The sequence below is a fragment of the Triturus cristatus genome, chromosome 2_2 (genome assembly GCF_964204655.1).
Source record: "Triturus cristatus chromosome 2_2, aTriCri1.1, whole genome shotgun sequence".
Lineage (NCBI taxonomy): Eukaryota > Metazoa > Chordata > Amphibia > Caudata > Salamandridae > Triturus > Triturus cristatus.
In genome coordinates this window covers 1,038,881,144-1,038,902,329 of record NC_140582.1, presented here as the reverse complement: position 1 = coordinate 1,038,902,329, position 21,186 = coordinate 1,038,881,144, and the positions used below count along the sequence as shown (strand labels likewise).

The 21,186-nt window shown below is 43.6% G+C and overlaps 1 protein-coding gene across 4 annotated transcripts in view; it reads left to right on the top strand.

Moving 5' to 3' along the window:
• RGS12 (regulator of G protein signaling 12) overlaps positions 1-21,186 on the top strand; it is an 881,248-nt gene that overhangs the window by 225,359 nt on the left and 634,703 nt on the right. Inside the window, exon 1 of one of the 4 annotated variants that reach the window (XM_085642497.1) lies at positions 11,124-11,273. The exons of the other annotated variants lie outside the window; for them this stretch is intronic. Within the exon in view, the coding sequence (XP_085498623.1) occupies positions 11,208-11,273 (66 nt within the window). The 5' untranslated portion in view covers positions 11,124-11,207. Of the gene's footprint in view, positions 1-11,123; positions 11,274-21,186 lie in introns of those variants that run through there. 4 annotated transcript variants of the gene reach the window in all.

Sequence of the window (21,186 nt, the reverse complement as noted above, 5' to 3'; positions counted from 1 at the left end):
ACTGTACGGTGCAATTTGCGGCGCTGCGTGCTCTAGTTTTAGCGCTAGAATTCGCTGATCCTAATGTGAACACTCTTAATGTGTGCGATTCCTACTACTGTGTCCAGTCTTTTAATGACAATTTGTTCTTTTGGTCTCAGAATGATTATCGAGACTCTAAAGGCAGTGCACTAAAGAATAAATTGCTGTGGATCCGAGTGGCAGAACTTAAAGAACGTCTGCCACTCACACAGGTTATTCATATTCTTGGCCATCAGTATGTGGGAACACATGCTGTTGGCATTTCTTTGGCTGATGAGTAAGGCAAATCTGCAGTAGCCACGTGTTCCGTTGCAGCAGTTACAAGGTCCATGACTAAAATAGATAATGATATTCTGGCAGCTATAGCTGCAACAAAGGATGGAAAAGATTACCCGCAAGACTTCCCTTCAAAGTATTCTTATCATTTGTCACCCATTCAAGTACCTTATGCTACAATACCTTCCGTTGGGGATTGGCTGATCCCCAACATGGACCGCAGGCTTCCTTTGATCATAGCCACACATGATGGCATGGCATCTGCACATGCCGGAGTTTCAGCGACAGTTTCTATCTTACAGCAACGTTATTGGTGTCACGGTTTATATAGACAAACCCTTAATTATGTTCTTTCTTGTGACATTTGTCAGAAAATTAAACCATCTATGGTTACACGTCCACCACAAACACAGCTCTATATTTCGAATCAGCCGTTCGGCTGTATTTATCTGGATCACTGCGGTCCTTTAACTTCTGATACTGCATATAAATACATTTTTGTTGCAGTTGATTCATGCACTAGATTCCTATGGGTTTGGCCACAAAGCAGTGGTGAAGCTCGAAATGTCATTAGAGATTTGCGTGTCTTTGTCGGGACTTTTGCCTTTGGCACCTCCCATTCTGACCAGGGTCCAGCGTTCACCTCTAAGGTGTACAAGGACGCAATGAGCTCTTTGGGGCTGCTGGTGCAGTTTTCGTCTCCATACAGTCCTGAGGGCAATTCTATAGTGGAGCGAATGAACCGTGACTTAAAGCAATCTTTGACAGCTGGAGTCTTAGGTACTGGCAGGAACTGGCTGACTCAATTGTATGGGGTTCAATGTGCACTTAATAATCTCCCAAAAAGATCTCTGTGTGGGCAGACCCCATACAAAATGCTCTTTGGCATTAAAATGTTTGTGCCCGACCTTGATCTAGACGTTGTGGCAACTGCCGCAACATTTGACGTAGATAACCATTCTACTATGTTACAGGACCTACAAAAGACCCGTGACAGCTACACCACAGAACAGTCGCCCTCTTCCACTGAAACAGCTATACTGATTCTGGTCGCCGGTTGGCTTCCTAAGAATGGAGATCTGGTACGAGAAAAGCAGGAAAACAAAAAAGAATTTGGTCCCTCTTATCGTGCACCAGTCCAGTTCTTGGATTGAAGGGTACTCATACAGTGATTTTACCTCCTTTGCCTGGTCGCAAAGAAAATAGATATATTTCAAATGTCAAACTACACCATATGGCCGATTCTGAAACGTGTGACTCCTAGTGTCTTAAGCAACTCTATTTTACTGAATCCTATGACTTGACTAATGCCTATGCCATGAAGGGAGAGATGGAAACTACTATTGACTTTCTGCCTGTCGTACCCTCATCTTCCACCAAAGCGGACGTTGAGTATGCTTATCCTGTGGATGCGTCCCATGTTAAAGTACCTGACAGTCCTTTACATCATCCGTCTGATGTTGCACAGCCACCTTTAATGAGCTTGGGAGCAAGTGGTTATTATGTGGCCCGAACAAGCTTCTCGTATGACTCATTTTCTTCATCCTAATCTGTAACCACTTCGCCAACGTGTACCAGTCTTTTCATCTCCTGGTTCAAAAAGACTTACCTGGTCCCGCCTTGGACATACATCTGGCTGGTGTTCAGACTCATTTTCCATTTCATGTGGATTGGATTTGTGACAGTATTCTTCTTGCTCATAAATGGTCATTCTTTGCCAGAACGCTCTGCTGTGAAGTTGATCGATGGATTTCTAGCCCCACACACATCGTCCCAGATCATGAAACGTGATCAAGCCCTTGTGAATATTTAGGCCTTCCCGGTTGCTGATGGCATCGTTTGGGATAAAGTAGCCTTTGTGATCCATGGCCCGACGGAGGTCCTCGCGATTCCATACGGGTTTCGCGTTTCTTTAGGAGATGTGGTAACACAGGACATACATTCTGATGATTGGGATCTACAGGCAATACATTCATTGTTTTCCGATTTAAAGTACTATGCTGTATTTGATGCTGAAGGTTTGTATTTTTATTAAGCCAATTATGCCGATTTATTCTGTTACCAACATTATGGCCATCATTTCTTTCACAAAACCACGTTAAGACCAGTTTTTAATTTTACCCAGTGGAAACATTGTCCAACTCCCTTGCGGGGAAGTTCCAAAACCCTCTGGAGTAAGTTCACCTACCTTTCAAATTTCAATACATCCAATCCAGAATCCTATTGCTTTAAATTAAAATTGTGAACCCAATCTAAATTTATGTTGACACACAAAATTAATTTATTCTAATTCATTTAGGACAGGTCTGGCCATACAGGTTTACGAACATTGGAAAGATACCATTGATTTGAAATCAATTTGGGGCACTAAAGCTTGGCAGGTCCAGGGAACTGAAGCTTTGCATCGTGCGTGTCTTATTCCAACTCTAATATTGTTTTTAAGTGACACGGTGCAACAAACTACTTGTTTTGGCTTGGCTACAGTCAAAAATATGAATCTTCCTTCCATTCCTTCATTAGCTGAGTATGAATCTTGGCGTAAACGCACCAACTATACACTCGAAGTCCTGCAAACTCTATTTCTGAATGGCAGTTTAAATGTATCTGATGTTGACAGCTCAGGATGGTTGTTGTAGGCACCAATGCCAATGCATGTCAACTGAGTTTTCATAATGCAACAATAGGTTTCACACAAACTAGACCTGATCCACGTTTCTTGCATTCACATTCAGTCACCACGTATTCGGCGGGGAAATTATGTCAGCAATGGTTGGAACACTCCACACTGGCGTCAGTGAAGCAACACATGTCTCTCTTGTTGAGTGACATCAATTTGGCTGATTTTATCTTGGGTCCTAAACTACCGAGATCAAAACGATTTATCTAGGAGGCTTATAATGAATTGTGGAAACTTTCGCAAATGGAAGCAGCGTTCCATCTGCGCCAATTTGACAAAGCTAATTTGGAAAACGTTCTTGCAGTTGTCGACAATAGCATAAATACATTGTCTTCCTGTATTTATACCTTGGATAATATTGTTTCATCTGTCATTGATATCATTCAAAGTTTTGTATCTGTATTGTACCATGGTCAAAATCAATTGTGATCTGTGATGCAGTTAGAATGGACATGGCATACTCTCAAAATGAGAAAAGTACCATGGAATTATTTGAATGCTTCTGCTCTGTTTTTGTCGTTTAATTTAACAGATACACAAAGGTTCATGTCTATGAAAGACTCAACATGCACACTGTTACACATAGAACAATTAGAACATTTACCATTTTCTGTAGCAGAAACTGATTCAGCCGTGTGGTTAATTCATGGCGTTATTTCTCTGCCATTCTTGCTGTTTCCGTTCAAATCGTGCATGAAGCACTTCCCGATAGGCCGCTTTAAACTCCTGGGAAGTGCCTTTATTCATGAATTGTGGTCTTTGTCTTTCACCTACAAGATGTCAACGGGAGGATAAGGAAGTTTTCCTAACAGGGGAGGAGTGAGATTCCACAGTAGGACATTCCCTTGTTTGCAAACAAGTTTAATTGCACGGTGCTTGTAACGTTTCTGCCCCTAATCTCGCTTGTTTTTTTAAAAGGTACGCCTGTCCCTCCCGCACTCACATTGCTTTTGAATGGAAGTTATCTTATTTTGACTAACCACTACTGCTGTGGTTTACGGGCCTGCATTCCGTATATAGTAACAGTTTCCCAATGTGTTACTTGTTGCAGCAATGTCCTTTTTCCACCCCCGCATGGGATTGTAGATAGTTTGCTTTGGCCTTCCATTCCGACTTTAAAAACAAATTTCAATAAAATAAGCAGACTCAGAGCGCTATTGTTTCAACAAGAAGTGGCTCTCACATCAGCGCAAGAGACCTTTGAATTACAGGTGACGAGAACCGCAGGTGAGATAAACTCACTGCTGAATACCAATCTCCCACTTTGGGGGAGAATTAATACACCAAATATTTAATGTGTCTGATACTGAAGGCCTAGCTCATTTTTTTTTTAACTCGTGGGATCAGGCCTTGTGACCTCTTTTCAGACGATTTTTGAGTAATTCCTGCCTTTATCCATTCTATTTTTTCCAACGCCTTCGGTAGATTTCCCTTAATGCTGTTGCTGGCAGGTGGTGTGCTGGTACTTCTGCTCATGTTAGGCAATGGCTGCCCATCGTGTGGTACTGCAAAGATCCACCCAATTGCAACTGTACCATGACCTAATGCAACAACTTTTTGAATGCGTGCCATTGGCTACGCTTGGCGTAAGTTATGGACTAACTTTTCACTTTGCCTAGTTCACTTGCATGCAACCTGTGTTCTACTGCCGACGGTGCCCTTTCTATTGGGCCTTGGATATCTGCCTCTCCAATACATCACGCGCTGACCTGGATTATGATCTGTTAATGGGTCCATTACTGGCCCATGACCAGGCCCATTCTGGGAATGGCCGTTAGATGCGTGCCGCTGCACTTTGGAGTGTTTGCTGAATGGAATACCTGTGCGGCTGCACAGTGCATCTAGCAATGGAGTTTCATCAAATATCATGCAAGTTGTCCGGATATGCTCTTGGAAGCATCGAATTATAAGGAGCATGTGTGTTGTTTCGAACTGATTAAATGGATGGCATCCCTTTTTGCTACGAAGGATAGGGATGACCTTTTGGAACAAATTGCATTCTTAGGTTCATGTAATTTGATGGATTTTACAAATTCGCATTAATTATATTTTAAACACAATTTTTTTGGGGGGGGAATCTTTCCGATTTTGCAGGGGTGCAGGGATTCTGTACATACATAGACCTATGTGCAGGAATACAGGACCTGGGTGTATAGGGGCTAAGCCTTCCTACCGCCTCAGTACCCACAATCCCAGGACCGACTAGCTATAGTGTCTCACTTGCTCTCCTATCACAATCACGAAGATGCAAATGATTAGACACCCCAGAACACAACACTCCGACTCTCTCAGGAATCGCGGTAACAAGACATACCCTTTCGCTCACCCACTCGTACTTGTCCACAATAAGAATTGGCCGAGACACGAGTATAGTTTAAAATGTTTATTTCAGCTATTGTGCTGTATAATGCAGTGTACGAGCCACTACCAGCAGGAAAATGCATATAATCAACACAGTTGGCATTCTAACAAGTCCATATATTATAATGGGAGATGTCATCTTATAAAGACAGTAGATAAAGGACTATAAGGCTAACCACCCTCCCCTTGGAGGGTGGTTATTTATATAATAGACGATCTCTGGGCTTTGTCAGCAGACCCTATACCTTAGTGCCTATATGGTGTAACTGCATCGCTCTTCTCCCTGGAAAGATCCCTCTCCAAGTGTGTGTTAACCTAACATGCATTCCCATAATATCAAAGCACGAGTCTTCAGCAGCCGCAGCTGTGTTAGTATGTTTTGTCTATGTGCTAAGAACTGACTAGAACAGAATAACAAGGGGCATTGTTTATCGACCTTGTTCACCATGTTCAGACTAAACTCCAGGAACAGACAGAAAACGCACAAAGCAAATGGTTCTCATGTGAAAGGCATAAACAGAGACTTGCAAAATAAAGCCATGTAGTAACGTGCGCAAAAGCGGCATCATGGCAGCAGAACTTATGCTAACTTAGCAATGTTGACAATGTCCCTATCGGCCATATGACAGAACAAGCCCCACCAACAAGCAAATGCTTCTTTTTATACAACTTAATAGTTTCAGCTTGCCTCAATGCCCTTGGTGTATAAGCCACTGGGACTCTTTTACTATCTCCCATTTACTTTAGCTCAGCACTGAGCCCATAGTTAGTAGTGTCAGTAACTGCAACCATCTCATATTTGGTACAGAAGGACTTCAGACTTGTTATGTTATATGTATGTATAGACTGCTTATTGCCTTTTAGGGGATCGTGGGCCTGTGCAGATATGTGAGGCTAGCCCCGGGAGCGGGGTAAGGATTTAGTCGAAGAGCCATGTCTTCAACTTCTTGCAGAATTCAAGAACCGAGAAAGAAGCCCTAATGTGTAGTGGGAGGTCATTCCATGCTTTAGGAGCGCTGTAAGAGAAGGCTTGACCTCTGCTTTTGTCAATGCGTGGGACGTGTGCTATTCAGAGTTCAACTGAGCAGAGGTGCCTGAAAGGTTGGCGGAAATGAATGTGGTTGTTCAGGTAGGCCTGACCTGTGTTGTGTAATGCTTTGTATGTGTGAGGAGAAGTTTGAGCTTTGTTCGGTTGTGTATTGGGAGCAAGTGGAGCTCCCTCATGTGGTGCGTGATGCAAGACCGGTGTGGGAGATTGAGGAAAGTCTGTATGCAGCATTCTGAATGATCTGTAATCCCCTTGTGAGATGACTGGTGATCCCTGCATAGAGCGATTTTTCCATAGTCCAGCCTTCTGGTTGAGGACCTAGGTGATGGTCTTTCCGGCATTGTCCAGTAGCCACTTGTAGATCTTTCTTGGCATCCTCGGAGTGTTTCTTGCATGTTGAGTAGGGTTAGGTCCAAGATCTGTAGACCATTAGATGGAGTCCCATGGTGAGGCATCCGTTCCAAAAATCATCATTTCTGTCTTGTTGTGTTCAACTTGAGACAGTTGCACTTCATACATGTGGCCACTTCCGTCATGCAGTCAGTGAATTTGTAACTTATGTTGGGGGATTTGTCTGAGAGGGACCGTGTAAGCTGTGTGTCGTCAGTGTAGGAGACAAGGTTGTTGTGGACGTGGATGTTGTCGGCTAGTGGGATTATATAGATGTTGAAACGGTTTGGGCTGAGTGAGGAGCCTTGAGATACTCTGCAGATGAGTTCCTGGTCTTCGGGGAGTAAGGCATCAGGCTGACTGCTTGATTATTATTTTTTTTGGTTAAGAATGTGCAGATCCATTCATGGGTAGGTCCCTGAAAGCCATCCCTGTGCAGTTGGATGATCAGGATGGAGTGGGAGACCGTGTCAAACACCTCTGAGAGATCCGGCAGAATGAGGGTTGCAGTTTCTCCTCTGTCTAGGATCATATGGATGTTGTCTGTTGCTGAGGTGAGAGCTGTCTCTGTGCTATGGTTGTGTCTAAATCCTGATTGCATGGTGTCGAGGAGCAGGTGGTTGACTGGGTGTTCGTTGAGGCACCTATTGATGGCCTTCTCCAGAACCTTGATTGGGCAGAGTAGGAGGCAGTTTGGTTGGTAGTTTGCAAGCTTCACCAGGTCTGCTTAGGTTTCCTTCAGTAGGAGATTGACATGTATGTGGTTCCAGGCTTCAAAGAATGTTGATGAAGGTGTTGAGGATAAGGATGAGGGCTTTGGTGATAGGGGTGAGTCCTTAGTTGAGGGCGTAGTGGGGTCCAGGGTCTGATGAGGTCCAATGAAGTGGATGGACTTAATGATTGTGACTGTTTCGTCTGTGGTCGTGGTGTACTATGTGGTCATGGTGCATTCTTTGTCAGAGATTGGCACTGGACTTGGAGCTTTACATATATATTTTTTTTTACTTTACAAAATCATTCTCACATCTTTGGCGCCAAATATACCTCTGATCCTTTTTCAGTAGTTTCGGAAGGGGAACCTCAAGACCAGGCAGAGTCCAGTCCTTCAGGAATATCATATCCCCTAAACATCCTTATAACTATGGATGAAGTCATCTTAGCACTAAAAGCAAGCAAAAATGGTAAAGCCCCCGGCCCAGACGGAGTTCCTATTGATTTATTTAAATCAAATCTGGAACTCTGGGCCCCTATTCTAACAAGGGTCCTTAATGCAGCTTGTAGGGTTGGTTTACCAGGCTCATGGTCCAAAACAATTATGATTCCCATTTTCAAGAAAGGAGACCGGCAAGATGTCACCTGCTACCGACCAATTTCATTACTAGATTCGGTGGGCAAAATGGCGGGGAGGATTATATTAGAACGCCTAGAGGACTGGACTGAAGATTCTAAGATTCTATCGGACATTCAGTTCGGTTTTCGGGAAGGGCCAGTCAGGCCCTAAATCTTTCACTAATACTGGGCAAATATACAGCATCGGAAAAAGGCAATATCTACATGGTCTTTGTAGATCTTTCTGCAGCTTTCGATTGTGTCAGTCACTCAAAATTATGGTCAATCTTACGGGATATGGGAGTAGATACAGCATTATTAAATTTCATACGTGAACTATATTCTAATGCTTCAGCCAGGGTAAGGTTTGGGACGAATGGTGAACTAACCGCCCCATTCATTGTGGGGAGAGGGGTAAGACAGGGGTGTGTCCTGGCTCCCTTTCTCTTCACTCTCTATACGAATGGTTTGGAGAGAGCCATGTTGAAAGGGAGTCAGGACCTCCCACGAGTTAAGGAGCGTCAGATCCCAGCTCTTCTATACGCTGACGACGCGGTGATCTTGGCAAGAACCCCAATGGAGCTCCAGAGGGCTCTAACTAGATATTCTGATTTTATGGGTTCTTTAGATCTTCGAATAAACGTAAAAAAAACGTTTGTTATGTCTTCTGGTCCCATGAAAAAAACCATGAAGGAAATGTATTTGAACCAGGAGAAAATTGCAACGACATCCCAATATCCCTATTTGGGAATTATCATTGACCATAAATTACAGTGGAAAGCTGCCCTCGAGTCTAGAAAGCTTCACTTTGCACGCACAACAAAGGCCATTGTTAAATTCTCTAAAAAATTGGGCAAAAGACCCCCAGGAGAATTGTTAAAAATGTATACAGCCAAATGCCAATCAGTTGCATTATATGGGGTAGGCCTCTGGGGTTATTTAGACACGCATCCACTTCAGATAATTGAGAATGCCTTTTTGAAATTTCTTTTATCTCTTCCCATGACCGCATCGACTTTTGCCTGTCACATTGAACTTGGTATCCCCTACATTTCTGACCTAGCTAGAATCCAACCCCTTTTACTTTGGCACCGCATATGGTCTTCGGATAAAAACAAATTGACACAATCAATAATCCGAGACTGTATGGAGTTGGACTCTGCAACTAAAATTCGATGGTTAGCATATATAAGATCTTCTTTTATCGATCTAGGCATGGAAAAGTACTACCTTGATCCATCATTAATTAGAGCGGTTCCCAGAAAAATGTTGAAAAAGGAGTTTCTTAACTTTTTTGAGGAACTCCGGATAGTTAAAGAAGGGTTAAAACCATCAGTACAACAAAGTATTGCCCTTCAAATTACTCCTAATATTCAGCCCTATCTAACCTTCGACCTTACCACCTTTGAAAGATTTCTTTTGGTCAGATTTAGGCTGAACTTGTTCCATCGTTTGGTTGCCTTCCCAACAAATAACAATTGGGATAAAACTTTGGCCTGCTGTCCGTGTGACAACATTTCAAAACAGGCAACAATCAATACTGTCTTTTTTTGTCAATTTTATAGTGACTATCGCAAAAAATGGTTAATACCGCTCTTAAGACTTACGGGTATTAGAAGATGTCGTCCAGCACTAGTAGCCTTACAGCAATTAGATCATGTTTGGACAGCAAGGATAATAGTGAAGTTTCTGAAACATATCTTTCGACATCGAACGAATTTATAGAACGATTTGGCGCTTTAGTTTTAATGAAGTTTTCTTCTTTTAAACTTACATTTTAAAAAATTTCTCTTTATGAAATATTTGCTATTTTAAATATATTCAATTGTATTGTTATATGATGTATTTTTTTTTTTTTGCTATTGCTTTTATGGTTTTTTACAACGACAAAAACCGAATAAAGTAAATATGACTATGACTATGACAGTAGTTTCTGCGTAGTGCACGTCTTTTCTGAAAAATTGTCTATAAACTTAGTGTGGTAAACCCCATGACCTATAAACGAGTAAACTGCTCTTTGTGAGGACTGCAAGCTTCTCAATCTGCTTTTATTGAGCTGCCTAACTACCTCTCAGTAGTTGTGCTGCCCAAATAGTCCACTCTACTTGCACCTAACCTATACTTTATGTACATTTGAGAAGTTTAGTTTCTTTCACAATGCCGAATTTCCTCAGTGTGTGGATGTGCTCGTCACTCTGTACTCAGCGTAGACGTTACATTGTATCCACTAGGAGAACCCCTAGAACCTGAAGTCGAGAACCCTCTTGAAACTCTAAGAAGTCAGCACTAGACTGCTGACTTAAACGGCACGCACTGCCACTATAACGTGTGCTGTTGCCGTTCCATCTGCCTTTGGGACCAGGGTTGGGTGTCTGTCCCAGACACCAACATAAAATGACCAGAACAGGGGGACGTGTCTTTATTTTTGGAGAGAAGGTTGAATCTTGCTTCAGTGCAATTCATGCAGCTTGAAACTTTTAGTGTGTTGCACCACTGAACAGGCGGTAAAAACGCACGCATCGTTACAAAAATTGCTTTTAAATTGAATTTATATATCGCTTTCTACCCTTGACAAGGCGTTTAGTTGCTGTAACAATGACAATCTGCGCCGGGTGGTAAATACATGCGCTGTGATTTACAGCGGAACAAAACATCTAATGTTGTATTACTCTCCATCCCTCTTGGTGAAGAGGCTGCAGGGGGATATGTGCAGATCCTTGTGGTTGGGGTGTGATCATAAGTGTTGTTCCTTTCTGCGTGCCAACACGGTTTTGCAAACGTGATAGTTTTAGTTGTGTGTTGGCATTAACTCTCGTTGAATGAGCGGTCTGTTCAGATTGGCGGTTTGTGGAGATTCAAAGCTTTGCAGCGCCGAAGCCGTCCGCCGAGCCGGCATCCCCACAGATACTTGGTTGTGGGGACTGGGAGAGTACTCCGAAGCGTGCAGAGACCACGGCACCCGGTCTTGAGGGGGGAGCCAATATTTGGTCTGGGCGGGGAGCACTGAGAGAGGGAGGAGATCCTGAGCGGTGGCTCGCGCTCCAGCTGCAGGTCTACATTCGTCAGCAGGGCAGGTATCCGAGAGGCTCGCCTCGCGCCTTCGCCATGAAAGAGGCATTCCCCACACACATTATACACATGGACCAGACCTTCGCTGCACCCCTGGAACCTGTGAGTATGGGTTGTATGTGCGCCTGGGTTGCGGTGGTGACATGTAGTGATAGGAATGTGTGCGGGGCAGAGCTCGTATGCTCGCCTTGAGGTGCGAGCGAGGAATGCTCTCAAGGAGCTGGAACAGCAATAACTTGGTAGCAGTGGAAATGTGCGAACGTGTTCTGTCCGGCGGCTGTAATTTATGCACTATCGGCAGTGCCAAAGTTTATTCGCGCGGCCGTTATGCTGTGTTGCTTTTAATCTGCAAGTTGAAACAAAGGCGTTTGTTTTAGAGGAACAATTTGTGCGGTTTCACTCTCTTTATTTTTATTAGTCTGCCGAATTGTGTTGCATGCACATTTTCAAGGTTACAAATTTCGTTGGTCCGCCACCTCAGCCCTCCTGTGGTAAAACGTATGTTATTCTCTTGATTGTATCTATATTTCTGTAGCGCTTTCTTACCCCTATGAGGCCCATAGTACTTTCTGTTAAGTTATCCCCGTACCACCTACGTTTTAGTGGATGTTTTAACATGTACACCGGGCATGAGTTATTACATTTTTGCATGCACAACACGTTAGGCAAAATATTTTACAGACAGAAGCGATGATAGTGCTTACGTTTTTTTTAAGGCTGGGTGGGACTTGTTATCTTGTCCATTGTTTTGGAAACCTCCGAAAAGAGCCTTTGGAGAAACAAAGGAAAGCTAACTTAGCCAGCTTTGCCCCATCAGACCACAATGAACCCACCGGGGTCCCAATTCACATCGATGTGTGCCCTGGTAATTAACTGGCCGTCTGTCACCACCAGGGCGATGGCAGGAACTCTTCATTAGCGAGGGGCTTTCAAGGTGTGCGACAGATTGCTTCCTGGGATGGGAATCCTTCAGTCAGATATACAACAAATGGGCCTCTTTGTAATGTATCGAACTGGAGGCCCATCTCACACTCCAATGACCCATGACATTAGAAGCAGCTCTAATTTTACCTCTCCTCGACAAGAAAACACCACTCCATGAGTTAAGGTGGCGTTGGAAACACGTCCACACTCTCCCTGTGTGACTAGGCTGTGCAGAAGTGGAATATTGATTATAAAGGGTGGGCGCTAAGGCCTGGGTTTCGTATCACACTAGATCCTATTCAGTGCACCCTGGCAGATTTGTGTTGCCCTTTATGCCCTTCCACCACATCTACCAGGCAATTTAACAGTGCATATTTTGGGACCAGACCTGTGCTTGAATAATACACTCAGTGAAAGAAATGTAATTTTCAAGAGTTCTGGGGCAGACATACCGTTAAAGATGATATCCAGGATACCGCATGATTGTTTGAGAAACGTAACAACGTAGAATGTTCTGATAACAGAGAAAGCAGTCGCCTTATCAATGGAGGCCAACGCTTGACAAACACCACATATTGCCGCTAAGCACTCAACTGAAATGCCCTTTCAATTCCTCTCATTTATAGGATGTTGCCCTCCTCGGACTGTTCTTCGCCCTGCAGACTAGCTAGAAGGCTCGCACCCTTTCTCAGACCTTTCTTACCCTCCAAAGCAACGAGCACAAAAATCGGTTTCTGTAGGCTATTTTTAAATAACCGTTGACCTAACAATCCTTATAGGATCCATAGGCTGGAAGCTGTTTGGTTATTTTCTTTCTCCTTACTACCATTTACACTACTAATCCTTGGTAGCAGGATGTGTTATCATGGCAAGGTTCTGTGTCTTTGTGCTCTGATGAGAACCATTCGTTGATGTTGTGATGACATTTATTTGTTATGTTTGGCTCTCCGAGTGTCGCTATCGTTTATTTGAGTTTCTAAATGTTCTAAGTCCCTGCTGTGACGTACTAACAGTGGATAACAAAACTCGTTATGCATGGCTGTCCCATAACTCCTCTGCCGCTGCTATGCTTAGCAGTTGTAAGCAGGGGCAGATGATTTTGGGGAGCCATGCATAACATAACATAACATTATAGATGGGTAAGAAGTGAATTACATGGATGATTTCACCTCTGGGTTCTGAGTGACGTCATAGACAACTCGAGCTTAGATCTCCATGTCTATTTGATGTCACCCATAACCCCTTGTTGAAAAAACATCCCCGTAGTTCACTAGTACAGTCTATAATGCTATATTTAAGGGTTTTTAAATACCTAACACACAAACTACGCACTCACAATGGGAGACTCTTGGCTGCAGAAGATTGTGAACATTCAGATGCTTTTTAAGTTTTTGTCCCACCTTGCAAGTAGTTTATGGTATTATGACAGGTGGTGTGTCTTTCTGAACGTCCATGGCCTGTGCTACCTATGTTTGCAGTACTGTAGAATTGTAACCATCAGAAAAAGATCAGCAATTTGAGGTCTCCAGGTACCTCTCCATCCACACTATATATTGTATGATTTGAATATTGTGCATGCTGTCACAAATATGACTTTCTGCAAACTGCACTTACGAAATTCAAGCCTTGTCATTTGGTATGTAATTTTCTCTGAGGTGCTTCAATATCACTCGTGTCTGGAGGGTACTCTGATACAAGTCCTTTCCGTTGCTTTTGTTGTTGTTAATTTATTTTTATTTATTTACTTGAGTTTTATATAGCGCTGGCTAGACCCAGAGGTATCAGAGCGCTTTACATGAGGAGAGTTACATAGGTTACATGTTACACATTGTTACAGAAGGTACATCAATTACAAGTTACATCTGAAAGGTACATCTATTACAAGTTACATCCGTTGGTTCATGACGTGTAGAAGGGTAAGGGGGTAATGTCAAAGGGAGGGAGATTAAGCGGAGAATAGGCATCAGGAAAAACAAAGCAGGCGGGGGGTGTAGATTCAGGGGAGAGAGGAAAGGAAAAGGGGAGGTAAGCCAAGAATGAAAGGAGGGAAGAGGTGGGGGAGGGGGTAGGAGACATAGCGGGGAGACGAGGAAGTAACTGTGTCCGATGTCCGGCTGGGTAGGAGACGGCTCCCTGCGGTAAAGAGGCCATTCCCAGTCTTCCATTTTGTGTGATTCCCTTGTCGCGGTGGACTCTCTCAGCGGGGTCGCCGAGACTCCAGGGCATAAATGCTGGATCCCTCCCCAACAAGGGGAGAGGAGTGCTTTGGTCATGGGCACACTTAGAAGAATGAAGGAGGGAGGAGGAGGGGAGGGGGAGGGGGTAGAAAACCCAGCCTGAACACAGTGTCCGACTTCCGGCAGGTAGGAGACAGTTCCCAGAGGTAAGGGGATTATGTGCACTTGAGTTGGGCGTACTACCATTTGGAAAACCCCATAGCGCTTATGGTGCCTGGTGCTCTTTACGGTTCTGTGGTGCTGGTTGGTCAGAATCAAAGTGGTCTGTTGACATTTGATAATTGTTGGGGTTTAGGTTCCTTTGAATCATATTGGACGGGGGCTGGTGGAGTTATTGTTTAGAGACGGGTTGTGTGGGGGTATTCGCTGGGAGAGTATGATATTGACATGGGTGCTTGTTACCTTCGGCTGGGGTGTCAGGCCTCCAGACCATTTTAATATGTATTTGTGAAATTGCTTCGATTGAAGAGAACCTAGACTGCAGCTCCCATATCACGTCGTTCTGTTAATTGAAATCACAGTACTGGAAACCATCTTTCTATCGACATGGAGTACTTCGAAAACCCTATTTCGGTCATTCCTGAGTGCGGAACTACATCTTACACTTTACGTGTCACCAGGTTGGAGCAGATGGGATTAACAACTGAAGGAAGGTCACGTTTGCTGGAACAGCCATGAAACCAGTGCTTTAAATAGGCCGGTACCTTTCCTCGGAAAAGGTGAGTACCGGTACTCATGACGGCCCGGTTTTCATGCGGTTAGTGCTTCGCTCCTGAGCTCCATCCTTGGCAGCTCTTTCTGCACGGCCTGCAATGGGTTAACCCCTTCAGTGCCACGCCCTTTCCCCCTCCTGTGCCGGGCGTTGCATTAGTGGGTGGGGTTCATGACGAGATAGTCTCGTCATGGGCACAGCGCAACCGTGCTCCATGACGAGACTATCTCGTCATGGGCACTTAAGAGGTTAAAGCGCCTTTGAAACAGAGCTGAAGACTGGGCTGCGCTGGTTCAAAAGCGCCAGCACAGCAGCTCGTCTTCAGTAGAACACAGAGCTGCGTGTTCCTCTCCGGAGTGAAAGAAAGGTGGAGTATCGCTGCAGGGTGTCTTTGAGGGGGTCGGAAGGAATCCATAAAACCTAATAGGTGTGAGTGTGGGCCACATTGTTCAAGGCATGCAGCTTGTTAGCATGCCCACTGTTTTAAACTCCCGCAAATCTTCGCCCATCAACAATTTAAATGAAAGGGATTTGCATGAAACAAAATCCCTGCCCTCTAGATTAAAACAAATGCGTTCATGCTTTTTTAAAAAAAAAACTGCAGCACTAGTACTGTTTTGTCAGTGTGCCATTTATTGATGAACATTTGTTTTATAACCATAAACTTAGGTAAGTACTATGTAAATGGTTAGACATTTTTACAATGCATGTATATTTTTTGCATACAAAGTTTAGAAACGTAAAACACATAGCCCGCCCCTTGCCACGCCCCAAACTCCACCCCCAATCCACTGCTTATTTTTGGTGAGTACCTCCACTTATTTTTTCCATTTAAAGCACTGCATGAAATACAACATGAACATCTAGTGTGTTACTTGTAAAACGTTTCGTACAGTGGTAAGAGAATGTATTTGTTGAAGAGATGTACAGATGGCCATGTTTTGCTACCAGGCTAATAGCAATCTGTGTATGCAAAATAAAATTTGCTCTGTGACTGGAAATCAACAGAAAAACAAAAGTAAATCGGATTTCGAATTGCATTTTTGTCTGTTGGCAGCAGGTGGTACTGTAACAACGGCGTGCAGTAAACGCTTTATATTTTGAAAAGCACGTTTTGCATAGAGGGATATGGTATTTAAATCAGCAGTTTTGCTTTTGATTTAAGGGTTAGCTTGAAACGTGAAGATATCAAAGACACAAGGAAAACGCCTTCTAAAGTGTCTGGTGAAAGTAATTCTTTATATGTGATTTTTTTGGTTTTATATATGTGAGGATGTTCTCGTGCAGTTATCTCGTTAGCTTGTGTCTGACACTCAGCGGAAGCCAAAGCTAGTATTACCACGTCGATGAGTGCATTAGACACAAGGAACAGTAGGACTACCCCATCTTTGTCTTTATAGTAGCAATATTTCCACAGAAAAAAGTGCACTGCACCATTATTAGTAAAACTTGGAGCTGATTGGAAAATTGTGAGCATTTTCCAACTATATATTCTTGCGGTAAAGATATGGTGCCCTGCATAGAATTGTAGGAACTCATGGGATTCGAACATGCTTTAAGGGCATCAGACTTATTCCCCTAAAGCAACACAATTTTATAGCATAAGCAAGGGCTCAAGTACGTGAGGTATGCAGATTTTACATCCTGCACTTAGTGGGAAAAGGTACATTTAGACATCTAGAACTTTGTCTGACATTTGTTACTTATGTTCAGTCTTGTGTGGCATCCTTTCTTGTTCAGGTGCCAGTGAGCTAATGACTCGAAAAGTAAACAAGGATTTTAACAATTTGGAAGGTGGTACCTGCTAACAACAGTGATGGGTTTACGAGTGCCTCACTATTTTGAGAATGTTGGTTGGGGTGGTTATAAAGATGAGAAGGGGCAGAGTGTTCACAGGATGTTGAAGAATGGAGGAAATAGGAGGCAAGTAAGATTTTAAGAGGTTGAACGGTCGACTCCCAAAACATGCTAACATCTAGGCCTGACCAAGGAACATCTACAACCAAATGTAATTTCTTTATTTTTGCCTGATTTACGAAGCACCTATGCATCCAGGGAGACGCCTTTTCGTAATTTCCGCATGCATGTGCATGTCGGTTTGAACTGAAAGCCTAAGGATTGCAGGGAATACAGTCCACAGGCACAGTGCTAAGGGGAACAAGCATTTGCAATGCAATAGGTCTCGCATTTGTTGCAGTTGGAGCTACTGGCATTGTAAATGGCAGTGTTTTTTATCAATGTTTTTGTTTGCAGTGGAGTGATTATTTAAAAATTACACACTATACCATATTATAAGCTATTCTAGCAACTGTACAGTAAAGCTATGGCTATTTTAACGTAAAGGAGTGTGAATGGATGAATAAAAATACAAAAAACAGGATCTAAACATTTATGATGGAATGTATAGCAGGGGACAGGGACTACCGATCACAACAAATGTACTTGAAGTGATTGGGGCATCATATGCAATAAAAAAATCGGTAGTACGGGGGGTCAGCAACGCTTGTGCAAATGTTGTTCAGCTGGTGAAGTGGTCAGCTCTGTTTGCAGATGCAAAGTGGTGAAAGGTGAAGTATTCAGCTCTGTTTGCAGGCACAAAGGGATGAATAGTGAAGTGGTCACTCTCTTCAGCGGTGAACATGCTCTTTACTGTTGCTCATGGGCATCAAGAGACTGCCAGGTCTAAGGCATTCCAGAGACCTTATATGATGGCTGGGGTTTGTAACTGAACCTACATTAAACACCACTAAGAGATGAAGCGATTTCTGCAACATCACATGATTTTTCTCCAAAATGTGTTTTTTCAGTTTTACTTTTTGGATTCCTGGGATGCTCTGGCATAAGATTCCCGGTTCCACCATGATTCATTTGGTACAGTAAATAAACACAATAACCAAAAATACTCTCAAACTGCAGTTTAACGGAGACGTGGTTTTCTGTGTAACAGACAAACGCCTGACCATGGTCCCAGCAGGGGCACGTGCCACCTAATCTAGAGACACTTCTCTCACAGGAGTTGTGCCAACTCACCTGCAGCCGTAGCTATGGGTCACGGGAAAATGGGATGGAGAGTAAGGGGGTACAGGGAGAGAGAGAAAGCGGCACAGGGAGAGAGAAATGGGGGCATGGAGAGAAATGGCGGACCGAGAGAGAACGGGGGAAGAGAGGCTGGAAGGGTGAAAACGAAAGGGAGAGAGGGCACTAGTGAGGGGGGTACCGGAAGGGGAAGGAGGTGGACAGGTGATATACATTTTAAAAAGCAGGTCTTTGGCAGTAGGTGATGACTGCTGGCAAGGACCAACACCCAACACCCGGAAAGGAGGTTTGACATCCGAGCCCCCACTATTATAATGTGAAACTATCATGCAACTACAATATCACAAAAAGGTGCTAGTTTTCCAAAGACACATGACCCGCCTGATATACACACTACAAGATTCTTATAAGTCCCAAGAACATAAAGACAAATTCATCTGGCACATTGGAAAAAAATTATACTTTTCAAATAGCCCTCCGTATTAAATTTGCTCCATTTCTACGCTCAGTTAACAGATATAACTACTACCCAATCAATGGTATTTAATTGATCCACCTCGGAAGAATGAAGGCTGAGGCAGACTTGCCGGGAGTGTAACTTCTGCCCCTTACAAGTGTACGTCTCACTGAGCCCTTCTGCCGGTATTGTGTTGGACAGCTGGTTACAATTCGATCAGTTGAGCCCCTTATGTGTAGCCTTTAAACAGAAACACAGCAAAGCCCGCTTTTGTATTCGCCAGATAACTAGGAAAAACAGCTATACACGAGGCGCGAGCAGCAAACGGAGTCACAGAGGTAGAGAGACCAGCCTTGGCTCCGCCGGTTATGAATAACTTAATATCCACGTACCTAACAAACATGAATGTGTCCTTCTATAATGGATGTGGTATACATGTAAAGTACTCCAATACCTACGGATTGAGTTTGCGCTAAATAAAAAAAACTAAAAAATAAATACAAACACCTAACAGATCTGTTCCAGGTCAGGCAGCGGAGTCATAGTTCGCCTGACCCTTGTGAAGACAGAGCAGCCGTCCCTGAAAATCAGCAGGGCAAGGGCGAGGATGTGGTCCGTCGGCTAAACTGCCGACTTTGGTGCTGGAAACCAGAGTTTGAGCCCCGAGGTCGCATCAACATCCTGTGATTCTGGCCAAATCACTTAATCTCCCCGTGCCTGAATGTGTAATGTAAATACGGTGCTCGTGTAAAGCGCTCCAATAAACTGCGGGTCGAGTTTGTGCTATATATATATATGCAAAAAAAAACAAGTGCAAAGGCAAGTAAAAGTACAAGGACATGTCGCCAGCTAGTCACATGCACTCATAACCACACCTACAGGCGACGCAACAGCACAGTGAACCTATCCGCCCAACACCGGACATTTTGCAACTTGCTTTTATATGGTGTACGCATAATTATACATTTGCCACACTTGCCTCATACCATCATCTCCTGCATATTTTAACTTTTCTCACATAATTTAGCCAACCCTGCCAGTTATACTATAATAAAGTAAACAAACTAAGCCGTTCAAAGAACTTACCCCAGTAAAACAAGCGTCTTCAAATAGGTCGTGTCTCCAATGAATGTCGCTGATTCGCCTTCTTTGAAAATGTTCAGTGCTGCACGTTTAAATAGAGCATTGGATGGACAAAAGATATCACTAATAGCACTAAGTAAACAAAGTAATTGCTAAAAATGTCCTAAAACATGTCCTAAAACATGCCGCCCTAATTATCGCTTGCCATGCAGCTTTTATGACTAATGAAGGCGTGGCGGTGGCGCCAGTAATACGCCTGCTCCCGATCACAACACAGAAAGTGAGAATTATCACAGCATGAGACCCCACAGTAATCATTAGCACAGCATGTCGACAGGCGCCCCAGGCTGCTGGAGCACTCAACTATAATTAATGCGCAGCACGTCTTCCGGAGACGAGCACTCAACTGGAATTAACGCGCACAAGCTGTTCCACTGTGAAGCGCGTTCACAGACCAGAATCGGCTCGTGCCCAGACCAGAATCGGCTCGTGCCCAGGTCTGTCTCCCTTGGGAGTAAACACGGCAACAATAGTCTCGTTGGCGGCAGCGCTTCGCGCTGCAACGCCAGCGAGACCTAAAAAACGTTTGCACATTACTCCACTCTTATTTCTCCTCAAGAGTGTTAAATTGGAAATTGAAGTTGTCATTTGTAATAACTCTCAAACAACTCCATATTTTAGCTCTTATGTTGGGGGCCCTGTATTTATTACCAATATGCAGTGCTTTCAAGACTTCCCAGCGACAGTGAAGCAATGTCAGTCTGCTTGATCCGAGTATTTATGCCATATACTCCTGCTTTTCTGTGAGTTTCTCAGAAACATCTGTTTCAGCAGCCTCTTTGGCACAGCAGAGCAGGACCCATTAAGAGTAGGTAGGAGCTAGCATGTTCAAAGCTCTGTGTAAACATAGGAGGGCATCGTGGGAGTTGCTGCTCCCCAGGGACGACAACTGGCTAATCCCCGCCGCATGCTGCTTTATCAACTTCTTAGTTTCGCAGTCGGTAATGAAGCAAATAGACCATACGTTGGGTTAGGAGTGTGGATTCAGTCCTTTGCCTCCTGTGAAACTCTGTTAATTGTATTTGAAACAGTGTACTACTTAGAGTTCTGATAACATGGTCTTTCGTTTTTCTGATGATCATGTTTTAGTCACATAATTTAATGGTCGTTCCTTAAGTGATTGGAATGCCCTTCTGTTAGTGATGAGTTAGGTGACAGCTCTTTGTACCAAGTGTCAGTCACCCCGATCTCCAGAAAGGTATGTGCTTTTTCGCATATCTTATTTTAGTAATATCGATAATTTGACACAAGGGCACCTGATAGTCGAGCTTGCAGTATTTAGTGACTTCTGTCTCCTTCCGTAGAGACAGGAGTGCATCACGTTTTGCTGGTCATTATGGCAGTTTGCACCAATTCAGAGCTATGTACTCGTCCATCATCTATGCCTGAGCCAGTTCTTAATTTGTAAAAAAATAAAAAAGTGCTAGTGCTCTAGTCAGGAGGCCACTGCATCTTTCACCACACATTGCCCTTGTAATGCTGCAGATGATAGTAGCAACACAACTA